Below are 24,682 nucleotides of genomic sequence, written 5' to 3' on the forward strand. Positions count from 1 at the left end.
CTTATGCATGGAACTGCCATTGATTTCAAGTATTTGGGTGTCCAATTCACATTAATGGGAGTTAGGTACCTAAATATTTATGGATGTCTGGGTCTCATTGACTTCAGTGGAAATACTCACCTCAGAATTATCCCCCAGCAACAAAACGGAGAAATCACTTTTATCTAAAAGATTCAAAATAGTTAAATGTTGAAGATCACTTACAATGTGTATGACTAAAATCAGATGTAAATAGGTTTACTTTGATCAAAAGAAAAGATTGTGTATTTCAGCACTTCAACAAAATGATTATTCCTAAATTGGCTTTAAAATTGAATATCCCATGAGTATTTTGGACAGGTCATCTGATTTGATGGTAAAGTAGCTTGTGATAAATAATTATATTATAAATAATTAAACTTGTTGAGATTTGTTAGAATAAGTAAACAGAATAGATGTCCAACTGCAGGGGTAGTGAATAAAGTGCAAAAGTTTAAATAAGTTACATACAAAACTCTTGGACTCGTATTCTAAAAATCAAAATACCCCATCATTCTATATGGGCTCAGTAGTCAAAGCAGCTCTGTAATAAATCACGCAGGCTAATTGCCTAGGACCATAGCAGCTGATTAAAACAGGTTAGGACTATAAATTTTGATATAGCTAATATTTTATGAGCAAGCTGTGATAAATTTATAATAGGTTTTAATGTCTATTTTCTGTCTAGGAAAATCCATTCTGATAATGATCCCTCTGGTTTTATAAGAGCAATTTTTTTTTATGTACTAGCCAATGTAATTTAAAAAAATATTTAAAAATTTTAAAAAATTCACCAGTTCTTCGAATGGGAATAAGACAACTGAGTGAATGAAAGAGCATTAGACATTTAGATTAAAGAAGTAAAACTTTTATCAGGGTAGCTTATCCTTAGACTGCAGGAGAAAAGAAATCAGGTCATTCTGCAGAACACTCATTTACATTTGTAAATCATTCAGATTCTATTATGATGAGTACAAAATAAATTGTTAGGTATCATGACAATGGATATGAATAGGAGAGAACAGATTTTTTGGCCCATTGGGAAGCATGCTGAATTACTGCTTAAACACAACTTTCTTGGTTTAGTACAGGCACAGCCTTAGTGCATAAGCCTCTGCCCCTCAAGCTAAAAGCCAGACGACCTTCAGTTGAGGCTATAAGGGAGACTCATTCTTTCTTTTCATGCCGCTTCATGGGACAGTCAGCAACACTCAGTAGGTGTGTGGGTTAACTTGTATCTTCTGTGGTTGCAATGTAGTACGCCACGAAGGAGTTAAAAAAAATCACACTCCTACTCTTCTAGATTTTCCTATCTCTATGAATAAGAAAGACCCTTAAATATAAATATTTTTACCTTTAAGAACTTTATACCCTCAGATGAGTGTTTTTTTTAAATATCATCAAGGATAAGCTCCCTGAGCTACTTTAAGACTCTTTAATACAGCTTTTCCTGAGAAAGATTTGTAAGAATACAGAAAATCCGACTATATTTGTGTTTAAAGGATGAATTTCATAGAAAAGTTAATCTGATTCCTAACGTAAAACAATATTTCATACTGCATAGTAGAAAATGGTCAAATCATTTGTCTACTGAACCAAGAAAACATTACAGGATCTTAGGAGTCAGATCCTGCAAACCAGGCATTTGTGGAACATAAATTGACTTTGGTGACGTTTCGGTACAAAATTGGTTCTAGAATGGGCCCTCTAAGGACACGTCTATTCTGCATTTCAAAACCGTCAGCAGCCTGTCTCAAGAGCCCAGGGCTATAGATTGAAGCTTATGGGAACTGAGCTGTGGCGCTAAAAACAACAGTGTAGATGCTGCCTCTTGGGCTGGAGCTCAGGTTCTGAATCACCCACCCCTTCCGAGCTTCAGAGCCTAAGTTTCAGCCTGAGCATGAATGTCTGTAGACCCAGGCTCTCAGACTGATGGGTTTCTAAATGCTGCATAGACATGCCTTAAGCTGCTTTTGTTGAGATCCAGACATGAAATTCCTTAACGTCTAGGGCTGATATGCCAGTACTTAATGCCTAGGTATGAAGTGCTCACTCAGAACACAAACAAATCCTATTTCAGACAATAACATAATAATCTAAGAGTGGCCATATTAAGTTAGACCAAAGTCCATCTAGCCCAGTATTCCATCTTCCAAGAGCAGCCAATGTCAGGTGCCCCAGAAGCAAAGAAGAGAACAGGTAATTGTTAAGTGATCCATTATCCTCTCATAATCATTCCCAGCTTCTAGCAAGCAGAGGCTAGGGAAACCATCCCTGCCCATCCAGGCTAACAGCCATAGATGGACCCAGCCTTCATGAATTTATCTAGTTCTTTTTTAAAATACTCCCTTTAGTTTGTTTAAAACTGCTGCCTACTCAAACTCACATTGACCGCACAGTTAGAGCGCAATCAAATCTAAATTATTTTTTTAGTTTTTCTCCTGAGTGAAGACTGAGTACTTCAGGACTGGACTGTTAAGAGCCAGTCCTACAGTTAAGCTCTGTGCAGGTGGACTCCTGTACCTATGATTCAGATGTTCTTCTCCTCTTCTGGTAACTGGTCCTTTGTGGTTCTTATTAGCTTTTAAATCACCTGTTTGCCCACCTCTCTGTCTCACTGACTATCCCATTTAAAAAAAGAGCTAAGAAATCACCTCATTTATACTTCCCACAACTGCTAACTGGTGGCCTGTTTCTTGTACCACTTATTCTTATCAAGACTTCTCCTTACCTACTGTCCCCAACTAGTCTAACATATTTGAACTGTAAGGCTGGCAAGCTATAATAGCTTACACTGTGCATAAGAATACCCCATTATAAAATTCTCTCCTTTCTCTCTCTGGAGGATCACTTGACAATGAGTAGGATGTCTTCATATCACCCTCCTACTTGTGAGTCCATTGATGGCTGATCAGCCCAATTCTGGAGTCACAAATCTTATCACAGAAGAGTCTGGTGTTAGTAGCTGTTGGAAGGGTGCAGGGCATAAAATGAGCATATATTGATTTGTGCTGTATTTTAGTTTCAAAGGTTTCAGTCCTGCAATGAGATCCTTATGGACAGCAGTCAATGTAGTTGCATGGTGACCTGATGATATGCCCACATGTACTGTTTTGTAGATTGGGGGCCCAGTTCTGTTGCTGAAATGTTCAGTGTAAAATACACTCTTCTACTCTCAAGCACCCTGCTGATTTGGCTTACAAAAGAGACATATGCAAACACTGTATATTTTGCATCTTAAGAAAAGTGATAGGCTGGAATCACAACAAGAGGCCTCAGTTATTAAACCATTCAGCCTAATAGCATTTTTCTCAGCTTACTTTTGTCAAAATTAAGTCTTTGAAGCTCACATTGCAAACTGTCATTGTTGGATGCGTGGGTCATTTATATAAATACTTTGAGCTCAATACATAACTTTCCTTTGAAGGAAAAGAAAACTGATGTTACCATTAACATTAAGTGACATTCAATTATCTTTGTACAAAGGCACATGTAATATAACATCCGCTTGCTCTGAGATACGTTTGCTCCAATTAACACGATCTGGAATGCAATATTAATGCAATATAACTGCTAAAAGTAAATCTAACATGCCAAAGTCCTTAAAGAAATACTACCAGCCCCTGGAGAGCTGACAAAAGAAATTAGGAAAGATAGTTTGACAGCACCTTGAAGATTGAGACATAAAGTTCATTACCAATTAAAGTTGAGATGAAGGAGGAGCTGGGGTCAAAAGGGCACCTGCCTCGTCCTCTTTCAAATTTGTGCCAGTCCAGTTGAAATAGATGATCCTTTAAAGAAAGCAGAGGAAGCATTGTAAATATTGCATTGAAATAAAATAAAAATGAGCTTTAACTTAATTGACATCTTGGAGCTGAACTGTTTTTTCTGTGTGAAGAAAATAAGTTAATCATTGTTCACTAATAAATTTGTTACAGTCTTTGTTTTCCACAAAACACATTTGCATGTGCACTATACTGCATCATGTAATGAAGCATGCGTGCACGAGAATCACTAACATCATATATGCCATCATGTGCCAACAATGCCCAGATGCTTTGTATATTGGACAGACTTCAAACTCTCTTAGATAAAGAGTTAATGGGCACGAAACAGACATAAAAACACTCCTGATCCACAAACTGGTCAGCCAACATTTTAATGGAGTCGGCCATTCTGTTAATGACTTAAAAGTCTGTGTTCTACTGAAGAAGAATTTTCACAAAAGTCTTGAAAGAGAGGTTGCTGAACTCTCTTTTGTATTCAAATTTGACACATTAACACATGGTTCGAACCGGGATGGGAATTTTCAGGGTCATTATAGGGGCTCTTTTGCATACTTGGCTTAATCTAATTCTTGTCTCCCCCCTTCCCCCACCCCTCTACTCTCTGATTTGCTCACCTCAATAATTTTTTTTTCTGATTTGCCAACCTTGCTTACTATTTTTGGTTCTCTGTGCCTTAAATATTGAGTCTGTTCTGGTCTGGCTATGGTCTGAAGAAGTGGGTCTGTCCCACGAAAGCTCACCTAATAAATTATTTTGTTAGTCTTTAAAGTGCTACTTTACTGCTTTTTTGTTTTGATAGTATATAGACTAGCATGGCTTTCTCTCTGTTATTATTTATTTGTATGGCTGTAGGGAGAGAAAATTCCCCTACCTGTACAAAAATTACCTAAATATTAAATGATGAAAAATTATTTGTCTTCTCTAGATAGAATGACACAATATAGCCGTGTCTACACGTGCACACTACTTCGAAGTAGCGGCACTAACTTCGAAATAGCGCCCATCACGGCTACACGTGTCAGGTGCTATTTCGAAGTTAACATCGACGTTAGGCGGCGAGACGTCGAAGCCGCTAACCCCATGAGGGGATAGGAATAGCGCCCTACTTCGACGTTCAACGTCGAAGTAGGGACCGTGTAGTCGTTGCGCGTCCCTCAACATTGAAATTGTGGGGTCCGCCATGGCGGCCATCAGCTGAGGGGTTGAGAGACACTCTCTCTCCAGCCCCTGCGGGGCTCTATGGTCATCATGTGCAGCAACCTTTAGCCCAGGGCTTCTGGCTGCTGCTGCCGCAGCTGGGGATCCATGCTGCATGCACAGGGTCTGCAACCAGTTGTCGGCTCTGTGGATCTTGTGTTGTTTAGTGCAACTGTGTCTGGGAGGGGCCCTTTAAGGGAGCAGCTTGCTGTTGAGTCCGCCCTGTGACCCTGTCTGCAGCTGTGCCTGGCACCCTTATTTCGACGTGTGCTACTTTGGCGTGTAGACGTTCCCTCGCTGCGCCTATTTCGATGTGGTGCTGCGCAACGTCGAAGTTGAACATCGACGTTGCCAGCCCTGGAGGACGTGTAGACGTTATTCATCGAAATAGTCTATTTTGATGTCGCTACATCGAAATAAGCTACTTCAAAGTAGGCTTCACGTGTGGACGTCGCCTCTATGTATCAAACCACTGGAAACTATCATCTCCCTCTGGCTTTGAGAGATCTGAGTTTCCTTTCTGTATTAACAATGAAGAGTCCTGTGGCACCTTAAAGACTACCAGATTTATTTTGGCAGAAGTTTTCATTGGCAAACATGTCACATAAGACAAAGTGGGCTTTTGCCCATGAAAGCTTATGTCCAAATCTTACTTCGTCTGACATGGTATGTCTGCCCATGAAAATTTATACCCAAATAAACCTGTTAGTCTTTAAGGTGTCACAGGACTCCTCATTGTTTTTGCAGATACAGATTAGTACATATACCTCTGATACTCTTCTGTAGTAGAAACTTTAAGGAATTAAGCTAATTAAAACATTCACAGCATATGCCTTAAACTGTGAACATACTTTAAAAAGAGTCTAGGAAGGAGATGGGCAATCTGGTTTAACTTTTTCTGTCAGGACTTAACCTGACCTCTTGCTCCTGAAATGTTTATCAACTGTATTTTTCCCAGAAAAACATCTAAGAAATACTATTATTTAACTAAAATGCCAGATGAGACCACAGAAGAAAATATTTTAATCTATTAATTTACTAATGAAGTTTTAACAAGTTTCCAAATCCTTACCATGTAAATATCAGAGACAAAAATGTTCATTACAACAATGAGCTTTTGTTTAAAGAAACATCAAACAGCAATGTAATCACCAGTTCTGTTGAACAAGATGCTATGTTTAAGGCTGTGTTTACACTAGCAAGCTTTTTCAAAAGATTTTTCCAAAGAAGGGGGCTCTTTTGAAAGATCCCATGGAGTGCCTACGCAAAAAAAGCATGCTTTCAAAAGTAAATCGAAAGAATGTGGTGCTCCTTTTGAAAGCACTCTTCCACTCCCGTTTCAGAAACAGCACCTTCTTTTGAAATCTTCGTTCAAAAGAAAACGTGTGCAGATGCTCCTCAGGGCCCTTCTTTTGAAAAAGCAGTCCTCATGGCATCTAATTTTTCAGTTCCTGGCCTGTTCTTTCGAAAGAGTGGGGGCTGTGTGGACTCTCTCTTTTGAATGAGCAGCTCACTCTTTTGATAAGTTTTTTGTGTGTGTGGTGTACTCTTTCAAAAGAAGTTCTTTTAGAAGAGATCTTCCAGGGAAGATTCTTTCAGAAGATCTCTGTAGTGTAGACATACCCCAACAGAGTGAGCATCTTTACATTAGCCACGACATGCTCTTTCTGGTGAGTTATTAAACTGAGTGAAATTTCTGATTATGATACATTTCTAACAACATAGGCATGCCTAGCAAATATAAACATTCAAAATAATTGTACAGGTGTGCTGTTTCTAAGGTGAGGGAGTGTATTTGTCTGAGTATTGAACAAATGGTACATAAATATCTAAGCATCTAGTTATCCTCTATTTTACTGGGTATGTGATTAGGTATACATGATAAAATTTTTCCCCTCCAAAAATACGGAGGAGGAGAATATGCAGTTATTACAATTAAATTGCCAAAACACACAAAGCACAATAACCAATAATTTACATTGTAAACTTATATGACACCATGTATTTCAGTAATGCCCATTCTTTCTCAGAGATTCACTCATCAGATAGGTGATCACAGTTTTAGGTTGGTAGCACATGTGTACGTCAAATGTTTGGGTAGACTTAAAACCACATAAAATTGAGCTAAAGAAGTAAAAATTTTAAAAAAAGGATCAGAAAGATAAAGGAACAGGAGGGCAGAGAACAGGGAAGTGAGGGAGGAGAGAAAAGATAATGAGATTGACATTTCAGTTCTCATCCACTGAGATTAATCAAGGAGTTAGACTAAACCCTTAAAATTTTGTCTTAGTCCTGTCTTCTGTTACTCACTCTGTAGTTGCCAGCCAGCCAGGTCTCTCTGCCAAGCTTCTATCCCTGGAACCAGTCTGCTCTTCTATCACAGCAATATAAGCCATTTAACTATTAGCACTGTTCTACAGAACCAAGCTTTCCATAAGCTGGAGAATTTCCACGATGTTGGTATATATCCCAAAGCATAGTTCTGGAAAGTAATTTCTAAGATTGTACCCTACATCAGATTAATCCTCCTACTTCTAGCCCAAAAGGACTGGGTCTTGGGATTGTCCCACAATACATGAGCTGGCATGGCTCCAGGAAACCCACATCTCCAGAAGCAGTCTGGGTTGGGAAAACCCAAGCACTGTAACCTATGTGGAGACCAGTTTGAATGAAACACATGTTTTTGCTGGATGAACTTCAATTATACATCAACAATACAGTTTTTAAATGTATGGAAAGGCAACCCCTTTGGCTAGGGTTCAGGGTTATACACAAATCTTTTTTTCCAGGTTCAGCAAAGATCATCTAAATTAAGGAGAATCACCTGGGCCAGGAACTCTTTAAAGTTTCCGGCTGCTCTGATAAACCTATGAAGTTCTCTTCACAATGGCAATTCTGGAATTTCTTCTAGTTCTAGTGCCTCTGAATTTAATATGTCTTTCAAAGGATGTTTAAGCGTCAGGAAACTTTGTGCACTAAGTAGGTTGAAATGTTTGTAGTGGAAGAAATTGATTACCTGAGGTCAACTGAGACCCCTAAAATCTCCCCTTAAGCAGCTACTTTCTCTACATTAATAAATTCTTATCCCCCAAAAAACATTTAACCATTGAACATCATCCATCTAATTAGGTTTATTTGGATGCAGGAGAAATCATTACAAACCTGACTACTTACAGATACTTCAAAGTTGAGATTCACCCAGTGACTAGTACACCGGTGTGAACTCTGCTGAGGACACCTAGAATTATGAGTCGCTGTTCCCCATATTGGCCTCAACAGCTATGCCTACACTAGAGCACTGTTTCAAAAGGGCATCTTTCAAAAGAGAGGAATCGAAAATCGCCCTTTCAAAGGGAAGTGTCTACATGTGGACCAGGGCTGGCACTGTCAATCCACACCATCAAAAGGGCCATCCACCCTTTCAAAAGGGGCCAGCAAGCCCATTGAAAGAGAGCATCTACAGGTACCCATGCTCTCTTTCAAAAGAAGGGGCCAGGGAAATGTCGCGGCTGGGGCAGCATGGTGGACAAGTCCTTCCAGACCCCTTCCCAACACCCTCAGCCTACACAGCATGAGGACTGCAGAGCTGCTACCAGCCCCACAGACACAGTGCCCTCCTGACAAAGCGTGGACCAGCAGCATCTGGAAACATTACTTGCTGCTGCCAGTGGAGGGGTTGCCCTGCTGGCCACAGGAGTGGTGGCTGCCTTGCAGCTCCTGTTGGGGAATGCCCGCCCAGGGGCATCCAGTGATGCCTCAGACCCTCGATTCCTTCAGCACCACTGTCCCCCTGGGTGCACCACTAGCTCTGGAGCTACCACACCAGCACAGAGTGGTGGAAGAACCTGACCATGGGGAGTGGGATAAGGGCTGGTGGCTCTGGAATTTCCGGTTGTGGTGGCAGACCTATCTGGAGCTCTGCCAGTGGCTATCCCCCACACTGAGACATCAGGACACCCAGAGAAGAGGGGTGCAATAGCTGTCTGAAAGCTGGCCACTCTAAACAGCTACCGCTCTGTGGGACACCAATTTGATGTTGGCAAGTTATGGAAGGAAATAGTGAGAGAGGCTTCAGACACCAACGGGCGCTGAGCCCACGGTTATTGATGATGATGATGATGATGATGATGATGATGAAGGCCATAGCGGGGGCTGCTGTGATGGAGGTAAGGAGGCCCAGGCCCCGCACCCACCAGGGGTTGGGGGGCCCAGGACCAGGAACCTGGGGTTGAGCTGGGACAGGGGGCCCAGGACTGGAGCCAGGATGGAGGCTGGGATGGGGGAGTAGGACTGGGGGCTCAGGGTGGGGCTCAGGCGGAGGCAGAGGAGGAGGCGGAGGTGGGGCCTGACAAGCCCCACACACCCTCACGGGTGCTCATGTCTCACCCCCCATCCCCTGCAGGTGGTGCACGCCCTCAATGTGATGCTCCTCCAGAGGGTGGTCCGCATCGGGGACCTGAATACGGCCGTTGTAGACTTCACTGTGCTTGGGTTCCCAAATTGCTGTGGGGCCCTTGATGGGACCCACATACCCATTCATGCCCTGGAGCACAGCGGAGGACAATACATAAACAGGAAAAGCTACCTCTCTGTGGTCCTGAAGGCCATGGTGGGCAGCCAGGGCTGGTTCCAGGACATATATGTGGGCTGGTCCAGCTGCACCCAGGATGCACAGGTTTTCCACAATTTGGGTCTGTGCTGCCAGCTGGAGACAGGTACCTACTTCCCCCAGAGTCTGATCCTGGTGGGGGACACCATCATGCCCCTCTGCCTGGTGGCTGATGTGGAATATCCACTCCAGCCCTTGCTCATGCAGCCCTATATGGGCCACCCCACCCCCCAGCCAGGAGTGGTATAACACCCAGCTCAACCATGCCCACAAAATGGTTGAGCAAACCTTCCACCACCTCAAGGGCCAGTGGTGCTGCCTCCTGGCATGCCTGGAGGTGGGTGTCCTCAATGTCCCCCAGGTGGTGGGTGACTGCTGCATGCTCCACAATATTGTGGCAAGCAAGGGGGAGGCCTTTGTACAGGGATGAGTGGCCACGGCTGGTGTGGGTTACCCCCAGCTGGCCACTGCCCCTAGCTGCCAGGCCTACCAGGATGGGATCCACATCTGGGAGGCCCTGCACCTATACTCTGACCAGGGGATCCAGTTAGCACTGCCTTGGTCACCCCCAGTTGGTCCACCACACATGCCCTTTCACCCCATACACCCCCTGTCACCACCCCCCACACATTGCCCTCCTCACTGGCACACAGCAGAAATAAATGCATGAAATAAACCATTATCATTGAACACAATGTGGAACTTTGTTTTCAAAATATGCAGAACATAAACATACAACTATTTTCAAGTAGGAGGGGGTGAACTAAATAGAGGTGGGGGGTGAATTAATTACAGGTGGGATGGGCAAACTATATACAGGAGGAGGGGGACATGGGTGGCCTGCTTTGGGGCCCCTTACAGTGGGCCAGGGGTGGAGGGCCAATGGTATCCAACAGGGCTTAGAGGGTGCAGGGAGGACAGGGAGGTAGGGCTGGGGGGTCCAACACAGCTGGACCATTGGCCCCATCAGGGGCCTCTGCAGGGGAGTGGGCAGGTGGGGTCTCTGCAGGGGGCTTGGTAGGTGGGGCTGCAGAAGGAGAGGCTGCAGGAGGGACAGCAGGTGGGGCTGCAAGGGGGACAACAGATGTGGCTGTAAGGGGAGGAGTGGGGGGCATCTGGGCCAGGAGCTCACTGAAGTGGCCTGCCACATCCCTCAGGGTGCCCATCAGTTCTGCCCAAGTTGCCTGGTGCCAGGTGGTGTCGCCCTCCTCCAGGTGAAGGCACTGCTCTGCCATGTCCACTGGCTGGTGGACAAAGGTGATGAGGTGGAGGTCCTCTGTCACCCGCCTTGGGCCCCTCTGGGAGCAGTCACTCTGGTTCCTTCGGTGGCACTGCCTTCTGCTTTCCCCTCGCATCCGGAGGGCTGTCGGGCACTACAGAGATTGCAAGGTGCTCCCAGCCCTTGGATGGCACAGCTGCAAGAACAGGGGGGAAGAGAGAGACAGGCCATGAGTACCAACCCTTGCCCCATGGCCCACTCTCCCCATCCCCCCATTGGTGGCTGGTCCCCGTCTCCTGTCCCCTGTCAAATGGCGAGGTCACCCTAGAGATCCATGGTAGTAGTGGGGGGTCCTCATCCCCCTAGGGGTGGCTCCCTTGTGTGGTCCATCCCCACCCATCCCCTCTCCCCGGGAGGGGGCCATGGTGCTATCCATAGGACTGGATGCTGAAGGCTACTGGCAGCCATGCTGCCATCCCAAGGGTGGCTAGCCAGGGTCCTCTGAGGGTGTGGGGGCCCCTTTGGTGAGAATGCAGCCCCACCCTGTGATCCAAGCTGTGTGCCCTGTTGAGTACATACCTGATGGTTCACAGCTAAGGTCGGGGCATGTCCGGCTGGCTGATGCTTGGCTGGAGGTGCGAGAGTGGAGGTCAATGACTAGGTCCCCCTCCTCGCTGGACCAGCCTGCTGCTGCTGCTGGCTCTGGGTCTGGCCCTGCTGGCACTGGGCTGGCCAACAGTCCCATCTCATCAGGATCCTCTGGCTGGGGATCCGTCGCAGAGGTATCAAGGACAGTGGGTGGGGAGATGTTGTCTCATGGACCCAGGAGGCTGAAGAGCAACCGCTAAAATGGGCACAAAGTGGGGATGGCCCCCAACCAGCAGGCCAAGTTCTGAGCCTGGGTGTACCCCTGCCGCAACTCAATGACCTTGCTGTGAACCTGGTCTGGAGTGTGGGTAGGGTGGCCACATGTAGTCAGGCCCTTGGCCAGCAAGGCAAAAGCAGCCATTTGCTGCTGCTTCATGCCCATCTCAGGCAGGATTTCCTCCTCCTGCCATAGGCCCAGCAGGTCTCAGAGCTTGTGCTCTATCAACAAGGGGCATCTCTCCCCCCTGTCCTGGCTGAACCCTGGGAGCCATGGTTGTACTCACAGGGGCAGGGGGGACTAGGGCTCCTCACGTCACTGACTGGTGACCATGCTGCTCCAATAGCCGCTGGGGGTCTTGCTGAGGCATGCAGGGGCACCACGTGTGATGGCTGCTGCCTGCTCATTCTCAGCTTCCTGTAATGGGGTTTCTGGATGCGTGTGGCTTTAAGGGCTGCTGCATGCACAGACCATAGAGCCCCACAGGGGCTGGGCAGCACATCTCCTCCTAGCAGTTGATTGCTACCATGGCGGACCCTGCTCTTTCAAAAGAGTGGGTTGTGGAACGTCTACACACACCGTCTTTTGAAAGAAGCATTTGAGAAGCATTTGAAAGTGGCGGCTTTTCCTATTTCATGTTCGGAAGAATGATTTCGGAAGCTGGGCCGCATTCCTTCGATTTCATTTTTGCAAGAGCACGTGGTGTGTGTAGATGTACCACATGCTCTTTTGAAAGAGGGCCTGGACTTTTGAAAATAATTCCTGAGCTGTGTGCCAGCTCCCTGATACATAATCTTGCCTGCTTTGTCAACAAACTCTTCAGGACTCTGCCAGTTCACAACTTACTGTACAGGCAAAAATCAGTGTACCCTGTTTCAAGTTCCCTAGAGACATCTCTCTGCAGACTCCAGACCTCTAACTGAACTCACAGAAATGAAGTTCTCTGTTCCTTTAGAGAAAGAATACGCCACATCTTGCTAACTTACTTAGGGTGTATAAAGCTCCCTCTTCAACCAAAACACTGAGATCATTTGAGTCAAAAGTAAAACAAGTTTACTAACAAAGGACTTATGTTAAGTGGCAGCAAGAATAAGGAGTAAGGAGAGAAATGACCACAAACACATTTAAGTAAAATTCTGCTTTTAAGTCTAAACCTGAACAAGTTACATTCTTTTGTTCAAAGGATTTTTCTCATCACAGACTCTTTTTCCAGCCTGGCTAACCTGGGTGGTGTCTACATATTCAGTGCCTCATTAGAATGCCGGTGGCCGTGGCACTTCGAAATTGACACAGCTCATTCAGACGGGGTTCCTTTTCGAAAGGTCCCTGGCAACTTCAAAATCCCCTTATTCCTATCTGCTGTTAGAAATATGGGGATTTTGAAGTTGCTGGGGTCTTTCGAAAAGGACCCCATCTGGATGAGCCACGCGGCAGTGAGCTGCGTCAATTTCGAAGTGCCACGGCCGCTGGCATTCTATGAAATATGTATTTCAGCACTTCATTAGTAAACTTTGAAATGTCCATTTGCATGAGTTCAAGGCACTGGGTTTCTCTGAGTCTTCAAGAGAAGTTAGAGATTTCCTTCACCCCTCTCTTTTAGTCCAGTAAACCTTTGAACTGTATTGTTTGGAAAAGTAAGCCCAGACAAAATTTCTCCCTTCTTCTGAGTAACCGTTTTTTCTCCCTCTTGCTAACTTGCTAACTTTGTTTATCTTACATGTAAATAGTACCTTTATTGTTTCTGCACAATAACCAGCCAGGTCAGAAAAACAAATATAAATTCTTTTGTCTAGGCAGACTGGGTTTGTGCACTGCTAGTCATACATATTTTAAGGCCACAATTCTATCAAGTATTTATAATTCTTCCTATAGACTCAGTGCTTCCCCCACTCAATGATTTTTCAGGGCAAGCATGTTACTGGTTCATATGCAATGCCTTACATAAAACTTGTTAGATCCAAATTATGACAAGAGTGTGGTAGGTCTGGTATGGTCAGCATGACAAAAGTTGCTGACACAGAGTAGTGAACCATCAATGGGACCCTGTATCACATTTCTCTCCCTGACACTGATGCACTAGGATTAACTTCTGGCTACTCTGAAGGCATCAGTTCAATGTTCTCTTGTAATCATAGCCTAAGGGGTACCTTTCCCCTCTTTTATTGTATAGCATCAAGTGGTGCTCCATACTTATTTGGATCACTGTGATCAGTAAAGTGATCTATCACTCCTGAAGCTGTGAAACTAGATTTCTTAATCCTGAGTGTTCCCTCTTCCCAGCAGTTTGTCCTGCTCTCAGCAGGGCACTACCCACAGCTAATTACTTAGCTGTACATATGGCTCACTGAATCTCACAGTTTTTGGCTCCAGAACCATCCAGCTGTGCCTCAGTTTACCTGATTGGAGTGGAGTGGTGTCTTAGAGTTTTCTTATCTGTACCAGAGTCTAACATTTCCCCATAGATCCCAGATATGTTTCACCTGCACCACAGATGCAGTTGGTGCCTACTCAGTTTTCTCCAGTGTGGTTATAGCTCTGTGACCAGAGTCTGGCCATGGCTCGTCTTCCATCCAACTATGTTTACTCAGGCGTAAGGAAAAATTACAAAAGTGCCCATATACTGGCACTTCAAATACATTAATTCATCTAAAGACTAGTAAGCCAGGGAAGCTGGAGTCCTTGAAACAAACTGTGTTTTAATGTAACTATTGATGAGTGCCGTTCTTCTTAACTGGTATGTTTTAGTTAGATAAGAGACTGAACAAAAAAGCTATACACAATTTAATTACCCTGCTCCACATGCACACCACTGATATGTGGAGGGAAGTTAAAGACTAGCCTTTCTGCTTTGAAACACAAGCTCTTGCTGGTTCCTTCCTGGTGCTATATGGAAATGTCCCTCTGCTGCTGGATGTGGTTTGAAGTTAATGGTAACTTGGCACCTCTTTAGTCCCCATCTCCTGATGCCTGCTCTGTCACCGGTTCTGAAGAGTGTTGTTTATCCAAATCACCAGAGACACTGGCTCTTTGAAGCTCAAATTATATTTTGCTGCTCTGTGCAAGTTCTTCCATTTTCTTGTGCATCTTGTTCCTTTCACACTTGTGCAGGCTGAACCTCTGTCATTCTGCACCCTTGGGACTGGACCAGTGCTGGACAAGAGAATTTCCTGGACAATGGGAGGCAAATATTTTCTAGTATATTACCAATACTTCCACTGCTATCTGGGCTCTTAGAAGACATTTAGGGGTAAATTAGAGCTAAATAATAGCACAGAACACTGACAGCCGGGACCGGTGGCTGGAAACAAACTTTACTGGACCACAGCAAACTTGGCCACATCCAAGATAAGCGATTGTTTGGCTAACTAACATCGTGCCATATTTCGGAGTTTGCCAGATGAGAGAATCCTGGATTAGAGAGCTTCAACCTGTATGTGCTAAATTATTTGAGTTGAGATGTACATGTGCAAGGCAGGGGTTGAGAATGCTGTTAGCCTATAGTAATGCCACCAATCAATTTATAATACTAAAACTGTGTTCACACTAGCCCACTTCTTCAAAGGGGGCATGGTAGTCAGACAGATCAGGGAATAATAATGGGATGAATATGCAGCACCTCATTAGGCTTATTTTCGCCGTGGCAACTTCAAAGATGCAAACTTTGAAGTGCCGGCATGCCATGTAGCTGCGGGCACTTCGAAGTACCCTCCCATCTTCAAAGCACCCTTACTCCCACAGTTGCTGTGGTGAAAATTATCCTAATGAAGTACTGCATATTCATTACAGCACCTCATTTTTATTGCCTGATCTGGCTGATTACCATGCCCCCTTTGAAGAAGGGGGCTAGTGTAGACACAGACTAAAAATCCAGTTTAACATAGAAAAAGAGAGGGAAACAGGGGAAGTGGGAGATGGTTTGGAAAGACTGAGGGAGACTTTACCACTTCATCCTGTAGCTTGGGTTATTCAATCTTACTGCTGGTTAATTTTCAAGCCACAAAGTAATATGATTTTTGTGGAAACCTGAATTTAATTCCCAAATTCTTAACTGCCACACACCATTTTGGGTTAAAATTCATGATGTATGGATTGACAGTAGGAAAAACCATACCGAGAACAAAATGAAGGGGAAAATACTGCTGAAAACTATGAAGAATGCAGTAGAGAGTCATTACTGTCAAAAACGTGATACAATGAAAATTCTTTTTAAGAGAATGTGCCTACCTGCTATTATCACCATCCTAAAAATAAAGGTACTAATGAAAAATCACACCCCCACCTAAGTTTCTGCACTGAAGTATAATTTGTCAGTTTAAAGATTTAACATGATCTCCTAATATCTGTTCTGTCCATTTACTCTCTCATGATAAAAAAAAAAAAATTGGATAGTCTCTGAAAGCAACGAGTGCAAATTTTAAACTGATAAAAGAAATATTATTCAGTAAATGAGATGGACGGTGGCATAGAACTGCAACTTATGCAAACTAGTGTATGTGTGTCCGTGACAAGTCATGGCCTTATTTCCAAACTACAAACTATCATTCTTGCAAAAATTTTACTTAGGTAAAGTCCATTAAAAAGTAATAGCTTCTGATCAACTTGAGAGTGAAAAATCTGATGTCACATAAGGAGATCATGTAGGCTACTGATTTATAGTTAGGAATATATGAAATTTCAGAAGTAATCCCAAACCAGGCTAGTCATATGGGAACATCTTATAAACAGGGGCCACTCTAGATGTTGGTGAACTAGGCAGCTCAACAGAAGGATAACAGGGTGAAATTTAAGTGGTGTTGCAAAATATATTGTCCAAGGCACAGTGCTTCTCCTTTGGTTTTGGCCCAGCTACCACTACATCAACAGAAAGGCAACAAAGCCACGTCTGCAAGCCTAGGCCTATGAGGATGGTGCAGCGTACTGAAGTACTGTCTAAGGTGGCAAATTGTCTTAAGCACTCTCCGCCTATACAAGCTGATAGAGACAAAACCTATGGAGTCCTATAGAAATTTGAAAAAAGGTCCTTCAGAAATTATTCTTAACATCTAAAGAAATTAATATCATTTTCAAAAAAGCCAAGAGAAGTTAATAAAGAACTACAGATCTGCTATATAATTCCATTGATATATATATATAAATATTCTATTCAAATATTCATAGTTTCCATCAGGGAAAATTCACCTCACATTCACCTTGCAACCCTGAGATTTGAACTACAGTCATCAAAAAGTTGCCTTGTGTTCATGACACTTTTAGCAGCTGTGGACAGATTCTGAGTGAATCTGCATAGTGAAACAAGATTTCCACTACCTGCATCTGACGAAGTGGGTCTTTGCCCACGAAAGCTTATGGTCATACATTTGTTAGTCTCTAAGGTACCACAGGACCCCTCCTTGCTTTTGTATATCCAGACTAACACAGCTACCCCTCTGATACTCAAGAACAAACTCAGTGGTTTCTGCTACATTTCATTTTGCTGGTTCACTAAACTTATTTAAACTCAAACCTCAGTGTGAAACTCATGACCCAAACCAACAAAACAGGTTCACGCAAAATGTTGTAAACTGAAATCATACATGTTACCACAATACTTCTAGAGTCACTAAGGCCTGGATCCTCCAATGAGACTACTGCAGACAGATTCCATTGCCTGCACAGATCTCATTAGAAAATTAAGGCCATAATATGTACATTGGGCCCTTTAACTTATAACCCGTGACTGATTTAAAAGAGTGCATTGAATTGTGAATATGGTGAAGAGATTTTTGCATACAGGAAAATTTAGGTCACCGGGTTCTTATTATCACAGTCAATCAATAAAAAAACAAGACAAAACAAAAAACAACACAAAGGTAAACTGGCCCATTGAGCCATGATCATACTATGTGCAAACCAAAAGCCATCTCTTTTATGTTTTATGGCATATACAGTGTACAGAGTTAACTGCAGTGAGAATGGTAGGAAGGATTTATATTGTGCTGTCATTATCTGTGTTTTAACAGCTGGAATTTTTGACTAAACAATATGGTTTAAATTTACAAGCCATCACTATCAGTCAAGGTAGACAAAAATTTGGATTTCAGTGTAATGCGGAGACATTTTTCAGTGGGCCTTGCTACTTTTGATAGAAAGCAGGACATGTATCTCATAAATGCTAGCAGATGCACAGGCTCATCATGAAAAAGGTCTGCAAAATGCAAACAATAATTTTTTTCCAGGGGAGATTTTCCACACTGGCCTTTAAGGACAGCATACCAAATGCAGCATTTCTAACAGTGGAGGTTAGTCATTGAGGATGACTCATGTGTCAGCTTCCACAGGATGCCAATTTAAATAGGTGTGACACATTAATAGCATCAAGGTCTAATATTATAATTCTAGCCCTTCTTTATGTGTAATTGTGTGTGAGACACTATAATCTTTAGAGAATGTTAGAAGAAAATTCACACAGTGCAAGATAATACACAGCAATTAAATTTTGTCAATTATTTTACAGCAAAGCACTTTATACAACATGGTCGGCTTTAATCACTGGTTTAATAAAGGGGTTATGTATAGATGTCCCTATAGAAGTATATTTATGAAGCAAAATAACTTGGCTTGCCTTGTTTGTATATTTCAGTTTTAAGACTCCACAAGTGTTTTCCATGTAAGGAAAGAAATAGTAACCTCCACTAGTCACCCAAATGTGCTCTGTGCAGATACAGTAAAATGACTCAACCCACATCACACATAATTCAACGGAGAGGGACTCTTTTTGATTCCACTGGGCATGGTATTGGGCCTAAATTAAATTATTGGATCTACAGAAGATAATTAGCAGCAACATTTGGGGTACAGTATGCTGCACTCCCATATAGCACAGAACATGCAAAATATTTATAAAAATGAATGGGAAAGGGGTTGCCTTTGAAAAGAACTCTGAAACCTTGAAAAGAAGTTTGAGCCATGAGACAGACTAGAAAAAACATATATTTTAGTAGTTTAAGTTAAAATATATGTATAAATATGTATCAAAGTGTACTGTGGAAGTTACTTGTTAGTAGCTTGTAGGGGAAATATTCCTCTGTCTTGAAAAGAACTCAAGGTGATGTGTACTGCAGATCAATAAGTCCTCCCGTGGGCAGTTTACACTTTGAAGTAGGACTTAAGACAGTTAGCAGAAATCTGTAACTATGGTTCTTGGTATCTGCTAAAACATTTCATAGCCAATCTGACATACTGGCACAGCTCGTTTCTAGAATGAGTGATCATAGCATTAGATTTTGTTTACTTAGCAAATGAAATCATATACAAGGGACATTTTGGTCCACTAACTTTCTTGTATCCATCTTTAAATATTGGGGTGGGGCATATATTAAAATACTAATCTGAAAAAAAAATAAACATTTTCAGTAGCATAATCAAAGGTCTGAACTAGGGATACTGAGGTAAGAGATATTCATATATTTTGTTGCAAAAAAGCATGAAGAAACTTTCTGAGGGATTAAGCAATGGAAGGGATGCTGGTGACAGCTGATTCATTCTGATCAAGCAGGCTTGATATCTTTCTGTTCAAGTAACCTGGTAACACCTAGGAAATCACAGGCTATGATAGCATGGAGAAAGCAGCAAGCGTCTTCTACTTAGCCCTTCCAACGACTCACATGCTGTTTCTTCCTCTCAGGGTGCACTGACATTCATGCACAGATTGCTTCAAAGTTCACTGAAGTCAGTGTGAAGACCTTCAGTACGCTATGGATCAAGGTTACAATATAGGGTGATATTCAGATATCTTGAGTATTGAGCTAGTGCACTAAAAATAATAGTGTAGCCATGGAAGTGCAAGCAACAGTTCACGTTAACCACCTGAGTATGTACCCAAGGAGTTAGGCAGGCTTATATTCAGAAGACTATCTCAAGCTACTACTTGTGCTACTGTAGCCATACTACAGACCCTGATTCTCAAGCACCAACCAGAGCTGGTCAGTGGCACTACAGAACCAAGTGTAACCTGGACACCTAGGTGTGGTTCACTATCCCATGTGGTGGTATCTAGACCACTTACACAGAGAAAAAAATGAGTGGCCTCTACAGCAGTAGCTGAGAGCCAGGTGGCTTTTAGCTCAAACTGTAGAGGCTCATGCACTAAGCTCCAGAGGGTGCAGCTTCTAGTCTACCTGATGGTTATGCAAGCCCAAATGTCTGGCTGTTTGGCAGCTATTAGGAGACACTTGGAGGATGCAGAGAACTGTGTGCAGCAGCAGATTCAGGTAAAAGGATGAAGTGGAGGAGACAGGTGGGACCACAGGGAAAGGAATTGAATAGAGAGTCCTTGGGGATACAGAAGAATGAAAGTTAGTGCCTATTGCTGCTATTTGTACTGCTATTTTTAGCTTACTAGCTCCAGGGGAGCTAGCACACTTCTGCCTGCACACACTGGGCTCCAAGCTGCAGTGTAGACATTCCCCCTTCCACACGAGAATGATCTGTTGACAGAAGTTGCTGTGAGAAGAGATCTTCTGACAAAATCTCCATTGAGAGATTACATCCAGTCCATACACAAAAGCAGATCACTCTTTTGTTCTGCTCTGTCAACAGAGAACAGACAGCCTGCCCGGCTGCACTCACAACAGACTGGGGTCCCGGAAGTCCTCGTGGCTTTTTTGATGACAGAATCTGTCGACAAAGGCATTCTGCCTCATGAGGGAGAGGCAGAAGGCTGTCAACTAAAGTGTCAAGTTATGTAGACAGTAAGTTGATAGAACACATTTTGTTTTGTGTTCTATCATGGTTTTTGATGACAAAATGCCTGTTTTGTTGAAAAAACCCACTACTGTAGGTGTACCCCTTATATTCTCTTTTTGGCCTTATTTGTATTAACTGAGACAGGGTCTTGCAAAATCCCTTGATTGCTTGCATAAGGTGTACACCAGTTCAACTTGCATTGAAATCCGTAGTGAACCTTCCAGTGCTATGGAACTTGTGTTGGGCCCTCTACGCACAACACAGCATTTTAGGATGGCTCAGCAAGCAGTTCCACATATTGCATGTCTTTCCCTCTAAAATACACCTCTAAACAAAAACCAAAATTAGACATTAGAGAAGTGTGTTAAAAGAACACTATCATTGCAAAGATGAACACTCTCACGTCAGGAAATGCCAAAAGCCCCTATTATAAGCATGCATTACCATATTGTCTCAATAACACGATTACAGGCTGTTATTTTCACAGGCCCCCCTGCATTTCACATTTAACAAAAAGGTTGGAGATGGCACAGTGAATGATGGGTTCATTCACTGAACAGTGAGGAGAAATATAATGTCTGAAATCTTTGTATTTACAATTTATATTTAAATTAATATTTAATATATCACAATTTAATTCATATATTTTAAGTAATTTTACAGCAATTTCAGGGGAGAATCATAATTTTGTGTTGAGAGACATTAGACATTTTAATAATTTATATATAGAGCAAGCATGTTTGTCTCTGAATGAATGCATATGTATATAATACTCAGATTTATATGACATGACAACTGCGCCTTGAAGAGGCTGGGATGTTACAGAAAAAGTGTGATGTAATGCACAAAGGAACTTCTCTTGACATATATTATTTTTATTTATCAAACATGGAAACTGGAAAGCCCTTTTCCTTTATGCAAACAGGTACTTTTACAGGATAGGAAAAGTAAGAATCAAGAAAGATCCAAAGAAAACTGGTAATTACAACACATAATAGGTGTGTGATTTTGATGGAAAATGTATCCTCTGTGTTTTCTTTTTCTTTTTCTTTTATATCTGGCACTACACATGGCTATCTATCTGTCACTATACAACAAAGTTGTTACTGCAAGTTTCCTGCACCCACATGCTATGCTGATCCCTAAAATCTCCTTCTTCCAAATGTGCGTCCTTTATATTGCAAAATGTTTTCCCCTCCTCTTCTGTAAACCCTATATTCAACTATATAGAGATGTTAAATACACTATGCAGAGGCTTCTTCTAGGATGGGTGCATTAAGTGAATTTTGACTCGCACATATTCTAAAAAAATCTGAAAACTCACAGAGTATGTCTGTATATCAGCATAACACATAGTAGCCGTGTCTACACATCCACACTACTTCGAAGTAGTGGCACTAGCTTCGAAATAGCGCCCGTCACGGCTACACGTGTCGGGCACTATTTCGAAGTTAACATCGACATTAGGCGGCGAGACGTCGAAGACACTTATCCCATGAGGGGATGGGAATAGCACCCTACTTCGATGTTCAAAATGCATGAGAGCTAAAGTAATGACGATATTATAAAGAGGGAGGAAAAAACTGTATATTACTATTAATGAATGTAATTCTTTGATTTTGGAAAGGTAACAACTGTTATCAGCTTTGTTGAGCAGGCTGGAATAAAGCACTATTGATTACTCCCAGTAGAAGTTTTCTTAAGCAGCCTGGAATAAAGCATTATCAATTAAACCAATATTATATTTAGATCACTACATTCATCTGTTATATATTTGATTTCTGAATTTGGAAGATGGCTTTCCACTGAATTTATAATTAATTTGATTTAGTCAATTGGTTTGACTTCAGTGGTATAGCCCAAGCTAGAGGAATAAATGGTGTCTATTACCAAATATGTTACAGTGATTTTAAAAAACCAATATTTTGTATTAAAATTTACAGAGCAGTATCATGATATATTTCTGTAAAATCCACAAAACTTTGATGAAAGAAACATTAAAACATACATATCACGTCACTGCATATTTCCTCCTGAAGGATTCCAAAGCATCTTGCAATTATTACTTATCATTATGATAAGTTATGACTAAGATTTTCTAAAGTTCCTGAAGTTTTAAGTGTCCAGACTGACAAACTCTAAGGCTATGGTTACACTACAGCACTCTGTCGACAGAAGTCACTGTTGGAAGAGATTTCCTGACAAAACTCCTGACGACAAAGTGCGGCCAAACACAAAAGCCAATTGGAAGAGTGCTCTGCTCTGTTGACAGAGCAGCTGGACTGCCTGGCTGTTCTTTCGACAAAACAGGCACCCAGAAGCACAGCAGCCAGGATTGCCCATTGTTCTGGGTGCCCTGTCTGTCAAGAGAAGGCCCCCCTAAGAGCTCCAAACAGATTTTTTGTTCACAGTATCTGTCAACAACAGCATTACACCTCATGGCTGAGAGACAGAATGCCGCTGGAGAAAGTGCTGAGTTTTGTCAACATACTGTCAACAAAACACATTTTATGTGTGGACGTTCCACCAGTTTTGTCAAGAAAAGTGGGGTTTTGTTGGAAAAACTCACTAGCATAACCATAGCCAAAGGGTGTCAATTATCAGAATATATATATATTTCCATATATGGAAATTTGCTTCTTGCTTCACTTGGCATTGGGAGAGCGCAGCACTCCACAAGATGCAGAACTTTTCTGATGAGAAAATTATAAATTTATATCTCAGTAAACATCCAGGATTTTGCTGAGGAAGCAGAATTTTGCAATTTGTTTCAATATAAGCTGGAGTGGGAAAGACACAAATTTCCCCTGAATGAAATCAGGAAGTTTTGATACAAATGTAATTTATTGAGTCGAGGTATATCATGTCACATGATAGGGAATTGGTGCTAAATGGTACTTTTGAGGTCTATTGAAGTAGAAATTAGTACTAATAAAATGGAAAAAAAATCTTTGTTAATCCAGAGCTAAGGTTGCCTACTGCTAGCTCATGCCCTTCCAGAATGCTGAGTTCAGCAAAACTCAAATTTCTGAAAACCAAGAAATACAGATGTAAGATAAGCACCCGCACAACTTGAATTCTGCCCTCATTGATGGCAGTAAACAATGGGAGTTACATGCATGCACTTCACTCCATTCATATGCTAGATGGAGATGTAGGCATTTGAACAATATCATCAACGCTGCCTCAGGAGAATCCTAAATACCTCTTGGGAGGATAGGTGCATGAGCACTAATGTCCTGGAAGAGTTGAACATGGTATTGCTTATAATAAAGGGCTTTGCCCTAGCTCTCCAGGAAGAAAGCTGTTTGTGTGCTAATTGTAATATGTATCCTAAAGGGGATACACACTACAATTAGCACACAGACAGCTTTCTTTGTCTCTGCACAAGAAATAGGAGGAAATGGATGGGAGAAGGAAGGTGCCTACAAACAGTAAATAATAACATCAGTCACATTAACTGCCTATTATAAAGAAACGCTGAATCTTTTAATAAATGCAACCTCAGTGGAGCTTTGAAAAAGGATGTGCTGACCAACATGTTCTGTAATTACTCAGTGCGAAGGGAGACAATATAATTTCAGCTCAATGTTACATTCCAAAACATATTCAACTATCTTGCAGCAAAATGGCAAATGAAATTTAATGTGGGTAAGTGTAAGGTAATGCATGTTGGAAAAAATAACCCAAATTACACGTACTACATGATGGGGTCAAATTTAGCTACGACAGATCAGGAAAGGGATCTTGGAGTTATAGTGGATAGTTCTCTGAAGACATCCACGCAGTGTGCAGCGGCAGTTAGTAAAGCAAATAGGATGTTAGGAATTATTAAAAAAGGGATCGATAATAAGACAAAAGATATCATACTTCCCCTATATAAAACTATGGTACGCCCACATCTTGAGTACTGCGTGCAGATGTGGTCTCCTCACCTCAAAAAAGATATATTGGCATTAGAAAAGGTTCAGAAAAGGGCGACTAAGATGATTAGGGGCTTGAAACGGGTCCCATATGGGGATAGGCTAGAGAGACTGGGACTTTTCAGTTTGGAAAAGAGGCGATTGGAGGAGCGATATGATAGAGGTATATAAAATCATGAATGGTGTGGAGAAAGTGAATATAGAAAAATTATTTACCTTCTCCCATAATACAAGAACTAGGGGACACCAAATGAAATTGATGGGTAGTAAGTTCAAAACTAATAAAAGGAAAATTTTCTTCACACAGCGCACAGTCAACCTGTGGAACTCCTTGCCCGA

The 24,682-nt window shown here is 42.3% G+C and overlaps 1 protein-coding gene across 1 annotated transcript in view; it reads right to left on the reverse strand.

Annotated features, from left to right (window-relative positions):
* Positions 1–24,682, reverse strand: part of SEMA3E (semaphorin 3E) — a 231,443-nt gene that overhangs the window by 53,589 nt on the left and 153,172 nt on the right. Inside the window, exon 5 of the mRNA XM_074984168.1 lies at positions 3,716–3,809. Coding sequence (XP_074840269.1) covers positions 3,716–3,809 — 94 coding nt within the window. The remainder of the gene's footprint in view (positions 1–3,715; positions 3,810–24,682) is intronic.

The sequence above is a fragment of the Carettochelys insculpta genome, chromosome 1 (assembly GCF_033958435.1).
Source record: "Carettochelys insculpta isolate YL-2023 chromosome 1, ASM3395843v1, whole genome shotgun sequence".
Lineage (NCBI taxonomy): Eukaryota > Metazoa > Chordata > Testudines > Carettochelyidae > Carettochelys > Carettochelys insculpta.